The following is an 18,513-nucleotide window of genomic DNA, read 5'->3' as shown; positions in this document are numbered from 1 at the left end:
TGCGTTTTTGCCATGCTTGTTTGAACCTTCTAATGTAGGAAGTGGCCATGGCTCAGTGCTAGTATTTTGTTAAGCATCTTGTGGGCATCCCTGCCATGTATTTTGTTGTCATGTTTGGTGGCTGTAGCATGTTCATTTCATTGCATTTAGATGCCTATTTGCTGTAAATCGCAGACCGGTGTCATATCTTAAAACGCTTGCCATTTCCAAACCGTAACTCCGATTCCAATGATCTTTATATCGTTTTCAAGAGATTTCATCCCCTCTATCCAGTGGCACCCTTGGAATTCCAAGTTGAGGCCAGGTTCATGCATTTCCTGTCATATCTTGCATTTTGCATCCCGCATCGCATCCCGCATAGCATATCATCATTTCATCATATTGCTTGGTCTTGCACGTGGTTGATTGTATCCTTGTTGCTTGTTTGTCTTGTTTGGGTAGAGCCGGGAGACGAGTTCGCTACCGAGGAGCCCGTTGAGTTTGCTTGTGAGAATCCAGTCAACTCTGACAACTGTGCAGGCAAGATGATCATACCCTCGAAATCACTACTATCTTTGCTATGCTAGTTTGCTCGCTCTTGCTATGCCAATGCTATGATGCCTAACTTTTGCTTGTCAGCCTCCTAATTGCCATGACAACCTCTAACCCACCTTGTCCTAGCAAACCGTTGATTGGCTATGTTACCGCTTTGCTCAGCCCCTCTTATAGCGTTGCTAGTTGCAGGTGAAGTTTGGAGGCCGTTCCTTGTTGGAACATCATTTATTTTTCTTGTTGGGGATATCATTATATTGCTATGTTATCTTAATGCATCTATATACTTGGTGAAGGGTGGAAGGCTCGGCCTCTCGTCTAGTGTTTTGTTCCACTCTTACCGCCCTAGTTTCCGTCATATCGGTGTTATGTTCCCGGATTTTGCGTTCCTTACGCGGTTGGGTTATAATGGGAACCCCTTGATATTTCGCCTTGATTAAAGCTTTTCCAGCAATGCCCAACCTTGGTTTTACCATTTGCCTCACCACCACCTACCCTTCCCTCGGATCGGCCAACCCGAGGGTCATCTTTATTTTAAACCCCCCCCCCCGGGGCAGTGCTTTTCTAAGTGTTGGTCCGAACCGAGCCGTCTGCGGGGCCACCTCGGGGAAACTCGAGGTCTGGTTTTACTCGTAGCTTGTCTCATTCGGTGTTGCCCTGAGAATGAGATATGTGCAGCTCCTATCGGGATTTGTCGGCACATTCGGGCGGTGTTGCTGGTCTTGTTTTAACCTGTCGAATTGTCTTGTTGTACCGGGTTGCCGAGTCTGATCGGTGTGTCTCGGGCGGAGGTCTATTCCTTCGTTGACCGTGAGAGCTTGTCATGGGCTAAGTTGGGACTCCCCTGCAGGGATTGAACTTTCGAAAGCCGTGCCCGCGGTTATGGGCAGATGGGAATTTGTTAATGTCCGGTTGTAGATAACTTAAACCTTAATTAATTAAAATGAATCAACTGTGTGTGTTACCGTGATGGCCTCTTCTCGGCAGAGTCCGGGAAGTGGACACGGTGTTGGAGTAATGCTTGCGCAGGTTGCTCTTCTAGATTCTCGATCGCGCTTTGCCTCCTCTTCTCGCTCTCTTTTGCGTATAAGATAGCCACCATATATGCTAGTCGCTTGCTGCAGCTCCACATATATTTGTCTCATCCATTCCTATAAGCTTAAATAGTTTTGATCACGAGGGTGCGAGATTGCTGAGTCCCTGTGGCTCACAAATACTATAATTCCAGATGCAGGACCAGGTGATTTCGCTCCAGGTGACGAGTACGAGCTCAAGTGGGAGTTCGACGAGGACTCTCAACGTTATTATGTTTCCTTTCCCGATGATCAGTAGTGGTGCCTAGTTGGGGTTTGATTCAGGGCCTTGTCGCATGTTGGGTTCTTTTCTATTTTGGCGTCGTAGTCGGGCCATGAGTGATTGTTTGATGGATGTTATTTCTGTACTCTGATGTGAGGTGGCGAGTGTAAGCCAACTATGTATCTCCCCCTTTTATTACTTATTACATGGGATGTTGTAATGGTTGCCTGACTTGCGACATTGCTTTCAATGCGGTTATGTCTCTAAGTCGTGCCTCGACACGTGGGAGCTATAGCCGCATCGAGGGCGTTACAGTCGTTTACACGACATGTACTCGGCAACCTTCAAGCGGAAGCCCAACAAGGGTGTCGGCCACGGCCTACCTAAACACTCAAGTCTCTAGTCCAGGTTTATCGCCTATCCAGGTTCCATCCGCAGGGAGTCCGGCCGAGGTTTCCACATATGGCCCCGAACGATGTGAACAGGGTTCCCGAGACACCAAACGGGTGACTCGGTACACTGTGCCACGGTGTATCTACCGCATCATAGCCCACCCCTAGGGTCAGCGCTACGCACGGCTGCCAACACATAAACCTACAAACACCATAAACTAATTGCAACTCCTGGACAGAGTACTAGGGTGATTAAGAAGTCGAGAGGGTCAATTAAGGATCCCAATGCATGGTAGTAGCTGATTCTTAAATCACACATACAGATCTCAGTTCTTAGGGACGGCCTCAATGAAACAACCCACCATGTACTCCAACATGGCCTCTCATCAATACCTTTACCAAATCATGTTCAACACATCCCTCACATTACCGACATAATCATTTCACTCTAGCCCATCACCCAGGAGTGGGTGACCGACCCAGGGCGGCAGAACGGCGAGGGGAGGAAGCAGGGCGGCGAGCAGCTGCGTGGCGCGCGCTGGTGCCGGCGTCGAGCACCTGGCTGCCTGCCTGGCCGAGCCAAGCAGCTCGCTGGAGCGGTGGCTGGGCTAGGCCGGCAGGTGGGCTTGCCAGGTGGGCGCCGGGTAAGCCTCTGCTTTGCTTTGTTTTTCTTTTTCTATTTTTCTGTAAGTTTGTGGCTTTATTAAAAATAGTTAGGCACTTACAAAAATCCTGAAAATAATCATAGGCTCTGTTTAGATTATTTCCAACAGCCCACACTTATTTCCAGAATTATTTGAGCATTTAAAATGTTTTATAGCATTTAAATGCCCAAATGCAAATATTATATGGATTAAGCCAATGACCTTAAGATGTCCTAGAAAAATGTGCACCATTTTTGTCGAAGATTTTAACCCAAAACAAAAAGGGTGGACTTTTTAGAAGGGCATTTCAGGTTCATTGAAAAAGTTTTTAGTAAACCCTAGTTGTTCCAGGGGGATGTTGGGGGTTCTATCATCCCCATTTCATCTTTCTGGGAAATTTAAACATGATGCAATCACTCTAATGCATGAACTAGCTAGGGTGTGACAAGATGCAAGCGACAGAACGAGATGCAAGTTTGTGAGGAGCGGAGTCGGCAGTGCTAGGACAGCAAAAGGCACCCGAAAATATGCAAGCCATCATAAGATGGGGGCGTACAGAAGAGAAGATGGTCAGGTGCATAGTTTCACCGTGGACGGCAGGGGCGAAGGTTAATGGGAAGTGAAGCAGTAGCGAGTGCGTCTGGCCAGAAATGACGCGGCACATTAGCATGGAACAGGAGCGTGCGAACGCAGTCGTTCAAAGTGCGAAGGACGTGTTCACCTCAACCGTTCTGCTGTGAAGTATACAGGCATGTGAGACGAAAAATTGTGCCGTGGTGTGACAGAAAAGTGTGGGACGCAAGGTTGTCGAACTCTTTTCCATTGTCAGTCTGAAGAGCAAGGATGGGACGCCCAAACTGCGTGCTGACATATGAGTAAAAAGTCGTCAAAGTGGAGAGTGCATCCGACTTTCCTCGTAAAGGAAACGTCCACACATAGTGAGAATAATCATCAAGGATAACCAGATAATATAAGTAGCCCGAGTTAGTAGGAACAGGAGAGGTCCACACATCGCTATGAATCAACTGAAAAGGAAAAGAAGCTATGGTGGTGGAGTTATTAAACGGGAGGCGAACATGTTTGCCGACACGACAGGCATGACATGTGTGATCCTCTATCTTATGACAACTGAAACTAAAACTCCTAAGAATATGACGAAGTGTGACGGGGTTGGGATGACCCAAACGAGCGTGCCAGAGATCGACGCCAGCGGAGAGAGCAACCGGTGCGGTGGAGGAGGAGGACGACGAAAGCACCGGATAGAGCTCGTCGAGGCTATCACATCGGCGAAGTACCATCCTGGTTCGAGCGTCCTTGACACAAAAACCAAGCTCGTCAAATTCAACAGAAACAGGATTTTCATGAGTTAAACGAACGGAAATAAGGTTCTTAATAAGATGAGGTGACACAAATATGTTAGACAAAGTAATAGGCATGGAATTAGAAGGAAAAGAAGTGTGCCCGACATGTGTGATGGGAAGTGTGGAACCATCACCGACAATGATGCGGCGGTCGGTGGTGACAGGAGTGAAGGAGGCAAGATTACCAGGATGAGCAAACATGTGAGTCGTAGCCCCGGTGTCCATGTACCAATCACCGCCTCCAGTGTAGTTGTTCGGCGTAGGCGCGGTGTGCAGCGCGGCGAGGAGCGCCGGATCCCAGGGTGCCGGCGGCAGGGCCGGTGAGGGCGGCGGCGGGGCCGCAGGGAGCCTGTAGGCGCCGCTCAGCTGTGACAGGGGATAGCCGTCGTACGGCTGCGGAGCCGCGTAGTGCGCCTGATGTGCCGGCGAGCGCGATACGGGAAGGGTCGGTGCAGGAGCCCCCGGAACCGGCATGGTGTAGGCATGAACAACACCGCTCCACGGGTTGTAGCCGGAGGCCCACGGAAGGGGCACTTGGAACTGCTGCTGCTGTTGACGGGGCTGGCCGGCGCCCTGCGGCTGCTGCTGCTGACCGCCGCGGCGGCCCCCACCGCGCTGGCCCCCGCGGCGCCGTTCAGCGGGAGGGGCGGGACGGGCGGGCGGCCCATAGGGCAGCGGAAGCAGCCCCGGCTGCTTGGTGGCCGGGTACGACGGTGGCGCCGAGAACGGCGCCGGGTGGCGCTGCGGCGGGGGCGCGACCGGGGCGGATGGAGGCACCGAGGGCGGTGTGGATGGCCCGTGCCTTTACCTGCTTCATCCGCCGCTCCTCCAAGCGGAGGTACGCAATGAACTTGGCGAAGGATGAGTTGGGGATGAGGCTGAGGTTCGTCGCGGTGTTGCCGAAGTCTTTGTTGAGCTCGACGGTGAGCGTGCTGAGGAGATCATCATCGATCTTCGCGCCAATATCGCAGACCTCGTCAGCGAGAGTCTTCAGGCGGCGACAATAGTCATCGACGGAGGTGTTGTCCTAGTGACACCCAAAAAACTCTTGCTGCAAAAAAACGTGATGCTGGAGCTGGTTGTCAATGAAGAGCCCGTTCAGCTTGGTCCACATGGCGCATGCATCGTCACCGTCTGCCACGACCGTCTGGAAGAGGTCTGACGAGATGGTGAGAAAGAACCACCGGATGATGGTGGTGTCGATGGTGGACCAGTCATAAAACTCAGGGATGAGGCTGGAGTCGACAGTGCCGTCAAGGTGGTCGATGAGATGATGCTCCCGGAACACGAGGGAGAAATACGTCTTCCACGTGTAGTAGAAGAAATCCACCTGGAAGAGATGAATCGGCACTCACTCAAAGATGTTCAGGTTACGGATGTCGTTCACGTCGGGAGGGTTGACGTCGGCGGATGGGTTGGAGTTGGTGGACACGGAGGAGATGACGGACGACATGACGAAGACGAGACAGCGCGGTTGTTGCGACGAAAGCTGAGAGGAAGGGGACGGCTACGGCACGGGGCGGCAGCGGCGGCACTGTGTAGCGGCGGCGCCTGCTAGGTGGAGCGTCTCGGAGGCAGTGATCGTGGGCGGCGTGGCGCTTCGGTGCGTTGGCGGCGATTGATCTGGTGGCTTGCGGGGCTAGCTAGCGATTGATCTGGTGGCTTGCGAAGGGATTGATCTGGTGGCTTGCGTAGCTAGCTAGCGATTGATCTGGTGGCGGGCGGCGTTGGCGGCCAGCAATTGTGAAGCTTCCGGATTGGGCTAGCGATCGGGCCGCGTTGGTGGCTACCGAGTGAGGCGGGTGGGACGCGGGGCTAGCGGGCGATCGGGGCAGCACGCGAGCGGCGGCCGGCGCGTTAGGCGCGCAAGCAGCGGTGGTTAGGTGGCGGCGGCGGTGAAAGATTAGGGGTTAGAACTTAAAAACTGATACTATGTACGAAATTATAATTGCATGATGTATTGCTCCTGTGCATAGACATGTATATATGATATATAAAGGTGGATCATGAATTTCAACTATACAAGAAACTAGAAGACGGACCCAATACACAATATGCACATAATACATATACTCAACATTGAGAACATCACAGGATTGCTTTGGCTCGTCCACACAAATGATACTTCTTTCTTTAACAATTTCGTGAGAGGTCTCTTAATTATTGTAGGTCTCCTAATTATGTATATACAGGATGACTCACATCTTGACCGAAGCCATGTAGAGCATAAAAAGCAAAGAGAAAGGATTTGTTCATCACTTTAAGCCAAAAGATAGAAATGAAGTTGTTCCCATAGAATAAGATTAGATCCCGCAAGTGAGCTACTTACCGAAGCTTACAAGAAGCAAAGTTGAAATGAAAGCTTTCCCACCACAGCATCCAACTCTTCTCTTCCGTAAGCAAAGGGGCTTTCAACCAAAAATGCCAAACGGAGACCGAGCTTTATGAATGCCTTTATTTGAAAACTTCAAAATTCAAACTTTTTAGTTTCAAAAAATTTTAAAAATAAATACACATATACCAAGATACATTATGTACATGTGTGCAAATTTTCAGGTCAAAATACATTAAAATGTGAGCTACACAAAAAAGACAAATTTGAGGCTTTTTATCATATGTACTGTTCATCTTTAAAGTCCATGATTTTTTTTTGCAGCTCGCAATTCAAGGTATTTCATCCTGAAATTTTTCACACATACACTTCTACATCCTTGCATACATGTGTATTTTTTCAGAATTTTTTGAAACTGAAATTTATGAATTTTAAATTTTTCAAAATAAAGGGCTCCATGGAGCTCAGTCTCCAAAATGCCCTACTCGCTTTCAACGAGACAGGGAGCTGTACAATTTCCATAAGTATAGATAAGCACGAACTCCATTATATCTGGTTTGGGCTTGGGACTTGAAGTCATAGCGGCACGGATATCAATGAATGTTGCAACCTTCAGATTTGTATATTCATAAGGCAGTGACACTGACAAAGCAATGTTACATTGCTGGTGTGTGTTCAACATATCAAGAACTTGTGAGTTCCAGTTAAGGACGTCAAACGTCAAACTATAAGCTTTCTCAACTACTCACTCCGTTCCAAAATAGACGATCCAACTTTGTACTAAAGTTGAGTCATCTATTTTGAAACGGAGGGATACATGCTATTGCGTCTTACTCCCTCTGTAAACAAAAATATAAGAGCGTTTAGATCACTATTTTAGTGATCTAAATGCTCTTATATTTCTTTACAGAGGGAGTACTAATGAATATTCAACTGTTCCATTACTAAGAAAATAAACATATATATGTAACTTGTACATTCCTATCATTTTATTCTGAAAATGGATAGGTACGTCAACACACGAAATCAATGATCTAGTAACTCAGTATAGTAAACCTGTGGCAGCCTCCATCCTAATAACTCTTAGGCAACCAAATAATTTGCATAGCCTGAAATTTGTAAGTTCCTGGTTCGCAAAATTGAATCTGTCTGAAATTAGCAAAAGGAGCTTTCCCTAGCCCATTAAGAAGATGACACGGTAAACAACAACAATGGTCATGGACTGCAAAGCAACCACTTCAAGACACCTGACAATATTTGCTATAGACACCTACCTATATGAAAGCTAATTTGATCCTTTTGTTATAACATGATTATTTTGGTCAAAATAAAATTTTCACATTGTGGGGCAATTTGCACTTCTCAAATATGCATATGGTCTCTGGAGAGATTCGATCATACAGGCAAAATTAACTCGTTATACTGCAGAACCACACTAGTGTTAGAAATTTGCAACATTACAACTGTCGGGCACACTTCTACAAAGGCAATTAGACAGCACTGACATCTTCAAGCATAAAGCAGAGGCCAAATATACGATGTTCCAGAACCTATGTTGTGAATTGTGATTAAGCATAAAATTAAGACAAGGCACGCAAGAGATGTTCAACAAACACTATAAATACTAATGAACATTACGCCAAAGTGCGAAATAGCATCACCATCTATGCAAAAGATCTGTGTCTTGGATATAATATTTTATCTTAAGATCATAGCAATATCATGATGTTACAAACACAGTGACGGTTTCAAACCACAAAGTGAACTATTAAAGTTCAATACAATATATGATATACAATACATATCAAAGAATATACTGTGTGTGAAGATGCAATGATGTGCTTCATAACACCAAAGTTGTAAATTATTACCCCCAAAGCCACAAGTATAGTAGAACAATTTGAAATAACTCACAGTTTCCATGTCAAGGATGATTACAGTGGTGGTACATAAGGGAACTTGACAAACATCCCTAGTCAGCCATTTTGTTCAATCGATGAATCATACTCCTGGCAAGACGATTCCCAGGGTCAATCTTCAGAACCAAACGCAGGTCCTCAGCCCCAAGCCTATATTTCTCACTGCTCTCATATAAGAGAGCACGTTGCACTAGCACTGTCACATTGTCCTTATCTTGCTCAAGCACCTGCACAGTACAAACCAGTATAACTAAAAGTGGGGAGATCTACTATTAGGTAGAGGTGCCATTGTAATACCTTCGAACAGTCAGCAATAGCCTTCTTGTACTCGCCGACCTCCTTGTAGGACGAGGCCCTTGATGACAACACCTCTGCAATACCAGCATTTTTCCCAGTCTTCTCGATGAGCAGAACAGCCCAAGACAACCATTTGATAGCATCAGCATACTGCCCACCCTTGTAATTATCCATTCCTTTTGCCTTAGCAGCAGATGCCGTCAACCCAGACGGTGGTGGCGGTAATCCCTCCAGCTCTGTGGTTGTGCCACTGCTATCACCACCACCAACATACTCCGACTCCACGTCCACCCAACCATCCATCTCACCAAACATGTCACCGCCACCATTACTCGCCGCAGAAGCAGTTGGTGCAGATGCGGACGAAGGAAACAGCGTGTCAAAATGATCCACGCCAGAGTTCACCGCTGCAGAAACAGGCGCTGGAGCGGGTGCAGGCGGAGGCGTAACATTGGAAGGCTTCGTGGCACCAGAACTCTGGAAGCCACTGGATCCAGCGCCGGCTTTCTGGAAACTACTGAATTCAGCGTTGGCGCCCGAACTCACGCCCTGAAACACGCCAAATCCCTGATCCAATTTGGCCGAACCTGCCTGCTTTGCAGCATTCATAGACCCAGGCTTCGCCGCGAAGGGATCTATGGAGCCGAACGGATCCTTCTTCTGCGCCATGGGCTGTGACGCGGTCGCCGGCGCCATGCCCGCCGGCTTCATTGGCCGGCCACCAACCCCATAACTACCAGAAGCTATCGGTGCCCCGGTGGTTTTCGGGAGCGTGCTCGCCATACCGCCCATCGAGAAGGAAGAGCTGTTGGTCCTAGGATTAGCGCTTGAAGGCTTGGAGGGCTGGGCCGCTGCTGATCTGAGGGGCGCGTTGGACTGGGCTCGGGTGGATCCAAGCGCCGGCCCGAGGAGGTCGCTGAAGAGGTTGGGGTTGTTGGACTGAGGGAGGCCGATGCCGGAGGAGGGCGCAGTGGCGGACCAGCTCCGGCCGGAGATGTCGCCGACCATGGACACAGGCCCGGATCCGAGCGCCGCGGCGGCAGACGGGGATGGCTGATGAGTCCAGGACGTCTTCACCGGCTGGTGTGACCATGTGTTTGTGGTGGTTGGCCTCGGTGAAGGGTTGGTGGCGCCGCCTGGCCTCTGGTCGCGGAGGGGGCGGGAGGTGGAGGAGCGGGAGGGGTTGGCCCCGAAGTCAAACTGGTAGGAGTCGAAGGAGGTTGTGATGGGACGGGAGGAGGACCGGTCGCCGGAGTAGGAGTTCATTGTGGCCGGAGACGGGAAAGATCTGCGAGGAGAGGAGAGACGAGGCGATGGGGGTGGCTCTCTCGTCTTATTTTTTTTATTTTTGTTCTTTTCTGGTGCTTCGTTGTTTCAGTGGAAGCTGCGGTGGGAGCATTATAGTGCCAGCAAGTGCGTTGTCGGGCCTGGTTGGGCCTCGCTTTATCTTATGGTAGGTAGGTAGTTAAAGCGCGTGAACCACCAGGGTGGCCGGCACCCGGGCTGGGCCGTAAATGCTACTAATTTTCACCTTTTTTCTCTTATATTTTTTAAAACCACTTGAGCTTACTCCTACCCCTTAAAAAAACTTGAACTTATTCCTCTCTGGTTAAATGATGTAACTATTATCGTGTTCCAATAAAGGTAGAAGATCTTTGTTAAGAAAAGAGAGTGAACATATCCACTCTGGTGCTTTCCTTGTGCGGCGCACTCTATGTCGTCTTGTATGCGCTCATGTTATCATTCAACCTTGGCAAGAAAAGGCATATAACAAGACTTTGGGATGTGGCGTGTGTAGGAGATGGTCGGATAAAGATAAGGAGTCTCAAGAGAGGGTGCAACAGCCCAAAGTAGTACCCTATTAAGTTGTTGCTTGTTATTTTATTTTTTGCATTATCATGCCATCATATCATCATGCATTAAACTTGAATTAAGTATATTTAAACCCGAAATATTGAATTACTCCAAACCTAATTTAATTTTGCCTTTTCATTTAATAAGGAAAATTTCACCATTTCCCTTTTTGGTGTTTGGTAATACACTAGTAGAAAAAAGGGCCTAATGTTCAGCTCATTAGTCTCGGTTTGTATTTAAGCCGGCACTAATGTGATCATTAGTGGCGATTCCAACGGCTAGGCGGGCCACTCTCATTAGTACCGGTTCGTGGCGAACCTTTAGCACCGGTTCGTGGCACGAACCGGTGCTAAACAGAGTGGTGGCAGGATGTTGTCAGTCTGGGGCCCCTTCAACACCTTTAGTACCGGTCCGTGCCACGAACCGGTACTAAAGGTCATTCTATATAAACCCTTCGTCCACCCGCGATCGAGCTCGCTCTGTTTTTCCCATTCCCCTCTCCTCTCTGTTCTTCCCCTCTTCCTCGAGCTCATCACACATTTTGCCCAAATTTTGTCAAGATTTGAAGGCCCCCATCCATTCCTGATCACAAAGGTAAGAAACTTTGTCATTTTCATCTCTCATTGCTAGATTAGCCCTTGCAATGCTTTATATAGTGATTAATTTGTGGGTTTTAGTACTTTGGGAGGAATTATATGTGGTAGTTTATTTGATTTATATGCAATCTGAGCTCAAAATAACTCTTAGTTTGCATATGTAGGTGTGGTTTACTTAGTGCCTTCCCGTCTCTGTCCTAACCACCGTCGATCGTCCGTACCGTCCCATCGTCGGCACCACTTTATGGTGAGCCTCTTGTTCTTATCTTTTTTATATAAAAAATCATGTTTGTGTGGTTTAGATATATAGTTACTTGTATAATTATCTTACTCGTACATTGTTTGTTATTCATAGTGCCATGGTTTTGATATCCGTCCCCGTCAACCCTCGTCCGAGTTATGATTCGGATGTGGTATATTCTTTTTTATAACTATTTGTTGCATTTCGTGTTTATGACAAATTATGCCCATCAAGTTGACATAGATATTTTTATCTAGGAGGTATTTGAGCCGGAAATTCCAACCGACCCAATTGTCGAGAGGTTAAATTTAGTTGAAAGAGAAAACGAGTATTTGAAAGAAAAATTGAAAAGAATTGAGGGGGAGAAGATGGAATTGGAGTTGCATGTTGCTGATCTCGTCGATGATCACAAGATCAAGATGGAGAAAATGCGCTTGAAGATTAGAAAGATTAAAAAATATGCCATTGATAGTGAGGCTTGGTATCATTATGTTGTTGGATCAATTGTTACCTTAGTTGCGATCTTGATCGCATTTTTTGTTGCATTTAAATGCTTTAGCTAGAGAGTTATTTGTATGTTTGTTTTATGAGAATAAGTGTTGTATGAACTTGTATTAATTTGGTCTATTCGGTGTTGTGTAATGAAGATGAGCCGGCAATGGATGTACGATGACCGATGCTCTCCCCAGTTCGTTGATGGTGTGCATACTTTTCTGCTTGCGGCTGAGGCAAACAAGCGGGCGGATGGTTTTATGCCTTGTCCATGTGTTGTCTGTAAGAATGATCACAATTACTCTAACTCAAGAACCATTCACGTCCACCTGTTTGAGTCTGGTTTCATGCCCCACTATAATGTTTGGACCAAGCATGGAGAAAGAGGGGTTATGATGGAAGACAATGAAGAAGAAGAGGACGACGAGAGCTATCCTGGCCATGGGTTCTCTGAATACGATGATACAACAATGGGGGGAGAATCTGAGCCGGCAATGCAGGAAGAAGCTTAGCCGGCAATGCGGGAAGAAGCTGAAGAAGAGGCATCAAATGAGCCAGCTGATGATCTAGGTCGGGCCATTACCGATGCAGAGAGAAACTGCGCAAGTGAAAAGGAGAAGAAGAAGTTGCAGCGCACGTTAGAGGATCACAAGAAATTGTTGTACCCGAATTGTGAAGCTGACAAGAAAAAGCTGGGCACCACACTGGAATTGTTGCAATGGAAGGCAGAGAATGGTGTATCTGACAAGGGATTTCGAAAGTTGCTGGTAATGTTAAAGAAGATGCTTCCAAAGGACAATGAATTGCCCGAGAGTACTATTGGGTTTCGTAGTAATTTCAAAATTTTCCTACGCACACGCAAGATCATGTGATGCATAGAAACGAGAGGGGAGAGTGTTGTCTACGTACCCACGCAGACCGACTGCGGAAGCGTTGACACAACGTAGAGGAAGTAGTCGTATGTCTTCACGATCCAACCGATCAAGCACCGAAACTACGGCACCTCCGAGTTCGAGCCCACGTTCAGCTCGATGACGATCCCCGGACTCCGATCCAGCAAAGTGTCGGGGAAGAGTTCCGTCAGCACGACGGCGTGGTGACAATCTTGATGTACTACAGCAGCAGGGCTTCGCTTAAACTCCGCTACAGTATTATCGAGGACTATGGTGGCTGGGGGCACCGCACACGGCTAAGGAATAGATCACGTGGATCAACTTGTGTGTTCTAGGGTGCCTCTGCCTCAGTATATAAAGGACTAGAGGGGGGAGGCTGGCCGGCCAAGGTGTGGCGCGCCAGGAGAGTCCTACTCCCTCTGGGAGTAGGATTCCCCCCCCCCCAATCCTAGTTGGAATAGGATTCGCGGAGGGGGAAAAGAGAGAGAGGGGGCCGGCCACCTCTCCTAGTCCTAATAGGACTAGGGGAAGGGGGAGGCGCGCAGCCCATGTAGGGCTGCCTCTTCTCTTTTCCACTAAGGCCCATCATGGCCCATTTAGCTCCCGGGGGGTTCCGGTAACCTTCCCGGTACTCCGGTAAAATCTCGATTTCACCCGGAACACTTCCAATATCCAAACATAGGCTTCCAATATATCAATCTTTACGTCTCGACCATTTCGAGACTCCTCGTCATGTCCGTGATCACATCCGGGACTCCGAACAACCTTCGGTACATCAAAATGCATAAACTCATAATATAACTGTCATCGTAACCTTAAGCGTGCGGACCCTACGGGTTCGAGAACAATGTAGACATGACCGAGACACGTCTCCGGTCAATAACCAATAGCGGGACCTGGATGCCCATATTGGCTCCTACATATTCTACGAAGATCTTTATCGGTTAGACCGCATAACAACATACGTTGTTCCCTTTGTCATCGGTATGTTACTTGCCCGAGATTCGATCGTCGGTATCCAATACATAGTTCAATCTCGTTACCGGCAAGTCTCTTTACTCGTTCTGTAATACATCATCCCGCAACTAACTCATTAGTTGCAATGCTTGCAAGGCTTATGTGATGTGCATTACCGAGAGGGCCCAGAGATACCTCTCCGACAATCGGAGTGACAAAACCTAATCTCGAAATACGCCAACCCAACATGTACCTTTGGAGACACCTGTAGTACTCCTTTATAATCACCCAGTTACGTTGTGACGTTTGGTAGTACCCAAAGTGTTCCTCCGGTAAACGGGAGTTGCATAATCTCATAGTTATAGGAACATGTATAAGTCATGAAGAAAGCAATACCAACATACTAAACGATCGGGTGCTAAGCTAATGGAATGGGTCATGTCAATCAGATCATTCTCTTAATGATGTGATCCCGTTAATCAAATAACAACTCATTGTTCATGGTTAGGAAACATAACCATCTTTGATTAACGAGCTAGTCAAGTAGAGGCATACTAGTGACACTTTGTTTGTCTATGTATTCACACATGTATTATGTTTCCGGTTAATACAATTCTAGCATGAATAATAAAACTTTTATCATGATTATGAGGAAATAAATAATAACTTTATTATTGCCTCTAGGGCATATTTCCTTCAGTCTCCCACTTGCACTAGAGTCAATAATCTAGATTACACCGTAATGATTCTAACACCCATGGAGCCTTGGTGCTGATCATGTTTTGCTCGTGGTAGAGGCTTAGTCAACGGGTCTGCAATATTCAGATCCGTTTGTATCTTGCAAATCTCTATGTCTCCCACCTGGACTAGATCCCGGATGGAATTGAAGCGTCTCTTGATGTGCTTGGTTCTCTTGTGAAATCTGGATTCCTTTGCCAAGGCAATTGCACCAGTATTGTCACAAAAGATTTTCATTGGACCCGATGCACTAGGTATGACACCTAGATCGGATATGAACTCCTTCATCCAGACTCCTTCGTTTGCTGCTTCCGAAGCAGCTATGTACTCCGCTTCACATGTAGATCCTGCTACGACACTTTGTTTAGAACTGTACCAACTGACAGCTCCACCGTTTAATGTAAACACGTATCCGGTTTGCGATTTAGAATCGTCCGGATCAGTGTCAAAGCTTGCATCAACGTAACCATTTACGACGAGCTCTTTGTCACCTCCATATACGAGAAACATATCCTTAGTCCTTTTCAGGTATTTCAGGATGTTCTTGACCGCTATCCAGTGATCCACTCCTGGATTACTTTGGTACCTCCCTGCTAGACTTATAGCAAGGCACACATCAGGTCTGGTACCCAGCATTGCATACATGATAGATCCTATCGCTGATGCATAGGGAACATCTTTCATATTCTCTCTATCTTCTGCAGTGGTCGGGCATTGAGTCTTACTCAATTTCACACCTTGTAACACAGGCAAGAATCCTTTCTTTGCTTGATCCATTTTGAACTTCTTCAAAATTTTGTCAAGGTATGTTGTTTGTGAAAGTCCAATTAAGCGTTTTGATCTATCTCTATAGATCTTTATGCCTAATATGTAAGCAGCTTCACCGAGGTCTTTCATTGAAAAACTCTTATTCAAGTATCCCTTTATGCTATCCAGAAATTCTATATCATTTCCAATCAACAATATGTCATCCACATATAATATCAGAAATGCTACAGAGCTCCCACTCACTTTCTTGTAAATACAGGCTTCTCCGAAAGTCTGTATAAAACCAAATGCTTTGATCACACTATCAAAGCGTTTATTCCAACTCCGAGAGGCTTGCACCAGTCCATAAATGGATCGCTGGAGCTTGCACACTTTGTTAGCTCCCTTTGGATCGACAAAACCTTCTGGTTGCATCATATACAACTCTTCTTCCAGAAATCCATTCAGGAATGCAGTTTTGACATCCATCTGCCAAATTTCATAATCATAAAATGCGGCAATTGCTAACATGATTCGGACAGACTTAAGCATCACTACGGGTGAGAAGGTCTCATCGTAGTCAACCCCTTGAACTTGTCGAAAACCTTTTGCGACAAGTCGAGCTTTGTAGACAGTAACATTACCATCAGCGTCAGTCTTCTTCTTGAAGATCCATTTATTCTCAATTGCTTGCCGATCATCGGGTAAGTCAACCAAAGTCCATACTTTGTTCTCATACATGGATCCCATCTCAGATTTCATGGCTTTAAGCCATTTTGCGGAATCTGGGCTCACCATCGCTTCTTCATAGTTCGTAGGTTCATCATGATCTAGTAGCATGACTTCCAGAACGGGATTACCGTACCACTCTGGTGCGGATCTCACTCTGGTTGATCTACAAGGTTCAGTAGTATCTTGATCTGAAGTTTCATGATCATTATCATTAGCTTCCTCCCTAACTGGTGTAGGTGTTACTGAAACAGTTTTCTGTGATGTACTACTTTCCAATAAGGGAGCAGGTACAGTTACCTCGTCAAGTTCTACTTTCCTCCCACTCACTTCTTTCGAGAGAAACTCCTTCTCTAGAAAGTTTCCGAATTTAGCAACAAAAGTCTTGCCTTTGGATCTGTGATAGAAGGTGTATCCAATAGTTTCCTTTGGATATCCTATGAAGACACATTTCTCCGATTTGGGTTCGAGCTTATCAGGTTGAAGCTTTTTCACATAAGCATCGCAGCCCCAAACTTTCAGAAACGACAACTTTGGTTTCTTGCCAAACCACAGTTCATAAGGCGTCGTCTCAATGGATTTTGATGGTGCCCTATTTAACGTGAATGCGGCCGTCTCTAGAGCGTATCCCCAAAACGATAGCGGTAAATCAGTAAGAGACATCATAGATCGCACCATATCTAGTAAAGTACGATTACGACGTTTGGACACACCATTACGCTGTGGTGTTCTGGGTGGCGTGAGTTGCGAAACTATTCCACAATTTTTCAAATGTACACCAAACTCGTAACTCAAATATTCTCCTCCACGATCAGATCGTAGAAACTTTATTTTCTTGTTACGATGATTTTCAACTTCACTCTGAAATTCCTTGAACTTTTCAAATGTTTCAGACTTATGTTTCATTAAGTAGATATACCCATATCTGCTTAAATCATCTGTGAAGGTGAGAAAATAACGATATCCGCCACGAGCCTCAATATTCATCGGACCACATACATTTGTATGTATGATTTCCAACAAATCTGTTGCTCTCTCCATAGTACCGGAGAACGGTGTTTTGGTCATCTTGCCCATGAGGCACGGTTCGCAAGTACCAAGTGATACATAATCAAGTGGTTCCAAAAGTCCATCAGAATGGAGTTTCTTCATGCGCTTTACACCGATATGACCTAAACGGCAGTGCCACAAATAAGTTGCACTCTCATTATCAACTCTGCATCTTTTGGCTTCAACATTATGAATATGTGTGTTACTACTATCGAGATTCAACAAGAATAGACCACTCTTCAAGGGTGCATGACCATAAAAGATATTACTCATATAAATAGAACAACCATTATTCTCTGATTTAAATGAATAACCGTCTCGCATCAAACAAGATCCAGATATAATGTTCATGCTTAACGCTGGCACCAAATAACAATTATTTAGGTCTAATACTAATCCCGAAGGTAGATGTAGAGGTAGCGTGCCGACCGCGATCACATCGACTTTGGAACCGTTTCCCACGCGCATCGTCACCTCGTCCTTTAGCCAATCTTCGCTTAATCCGTAGTCCCTGTTTCGAGTTGCAAATATTAGCAACAGAACCAGTATCAAATACCCAGGTGCTACTGCGAGCATTAGTAAGGTACACATCAATAACATGTATATCACATATACCTTTGTTCACCTTGCCATCCTTCTTATCCGCCAAATACTTGGGGCAGTTCTGCTTCCAGTGACCAGTCTGCTTGCAATAGAAGCACTCAGTTTCAGGCTTAGGTCCAGGTTTGGGTTTCTTCTCTTGAGTAGCAACTTGCTTTCCATTCTTTTTGAAGTTCCCCTTCTTCTTCCCTTTGCCCTTTTTCTTGAAACTAGTGGTCTTGTTGACCATCAACACTTGATGCTCCTTCTTGATTTCTACCTCCGCAGCTTTCAGCATTGTGAAGAGCTCGGGAATAGTCTTGTTCATCCCTTGCATATTATAGTTCATCACGAAGCTCTTGTAGCTTGGTGGCAGTGATTGAAGAATTCTGTCAATGACGCAATCATCTGGAAGATTAACTCCCAATTGAATCAAGTGATTATTATACCCAGACATTTTGAGTATATGCTCACTGACAGAACTGTTCTCCTCCATCTTGCAGCTATAGAACTTATTCGAGACTTCGTATCTCTCAATCCGGGCATTTGCTTGAAATATTAACTTCAACTCCTGGAACATCTCATATGCTCCATGACGTTCAAAATGTCGTTGAAGTCCCGATTCTAAGCCGTAAAGCATGGCACACTGAACTATCGAGTAGTCATCAGCTTTGCTCTGCCAGACGTTCATAACATCCGGCGTTGCTCCTGCAGCAGGCCTGGCACCCAGCGGTGCTTCCAGGACGTAATTCTTCTGTGCAGCAATGAGGATTATCCTCAAGTTATGGACCCAGCCCGTGTAATTGCTACCATCATCTTTCAACTTTGCTTTCTCAAGGAACGCATTAAAATTCAACGGAACAAC

General features: G+C 46.3%; 1 protein-coding gene across 1 annotated transcript; it reads right to left on the bottom strand.

The window, feature by feature from the left end:
- Window positions 1-8,296: 8,296 nt before the first annotated feature.
- LOC125551719 (mucin-5AC-like) lies at window positions 8,297-10,157 on the bottom strand. Its single transcript, XM_048715015.1, has 2 exons — window positions 8,773-10,157; window positions 8,297-8,702 (listed from the first exon to the last, which is right to left on the bottom strand). Exons 1-2 carry the CDS (start codon window positions 10,036-10,038, stop codon window positions 8,529-8,531), a joined length of 1,440 nt encoding a protein of 479 aa, XP_048570972.1. The 5' UTR covers window positions 10,039-10,157; the 3' UTR covers window positions 8,297-8,528.
- Between the last annotated feature and the right edge of the window lie 8,356 nt (window positions 10,158-18,513).

This window comes from Triticum urartu, chromosome 4, assembly GCF_003073215.2.
Source record: "Triticum urartu cultivar G1812 chromosome 4, Tu2.1, whole genome shotgun sequence".
NCBI classification, from domain to species: Eukaryota; Viridiplantae; Streptophyta; class Magnoliopsida; order Poales; family Poaceae; genus Triticum; species Triticum urartu.
Note: the sequence above shows the minus strand (reverse complement) of the source record. Positions and strands in the feature narration are given on the sequence as shown.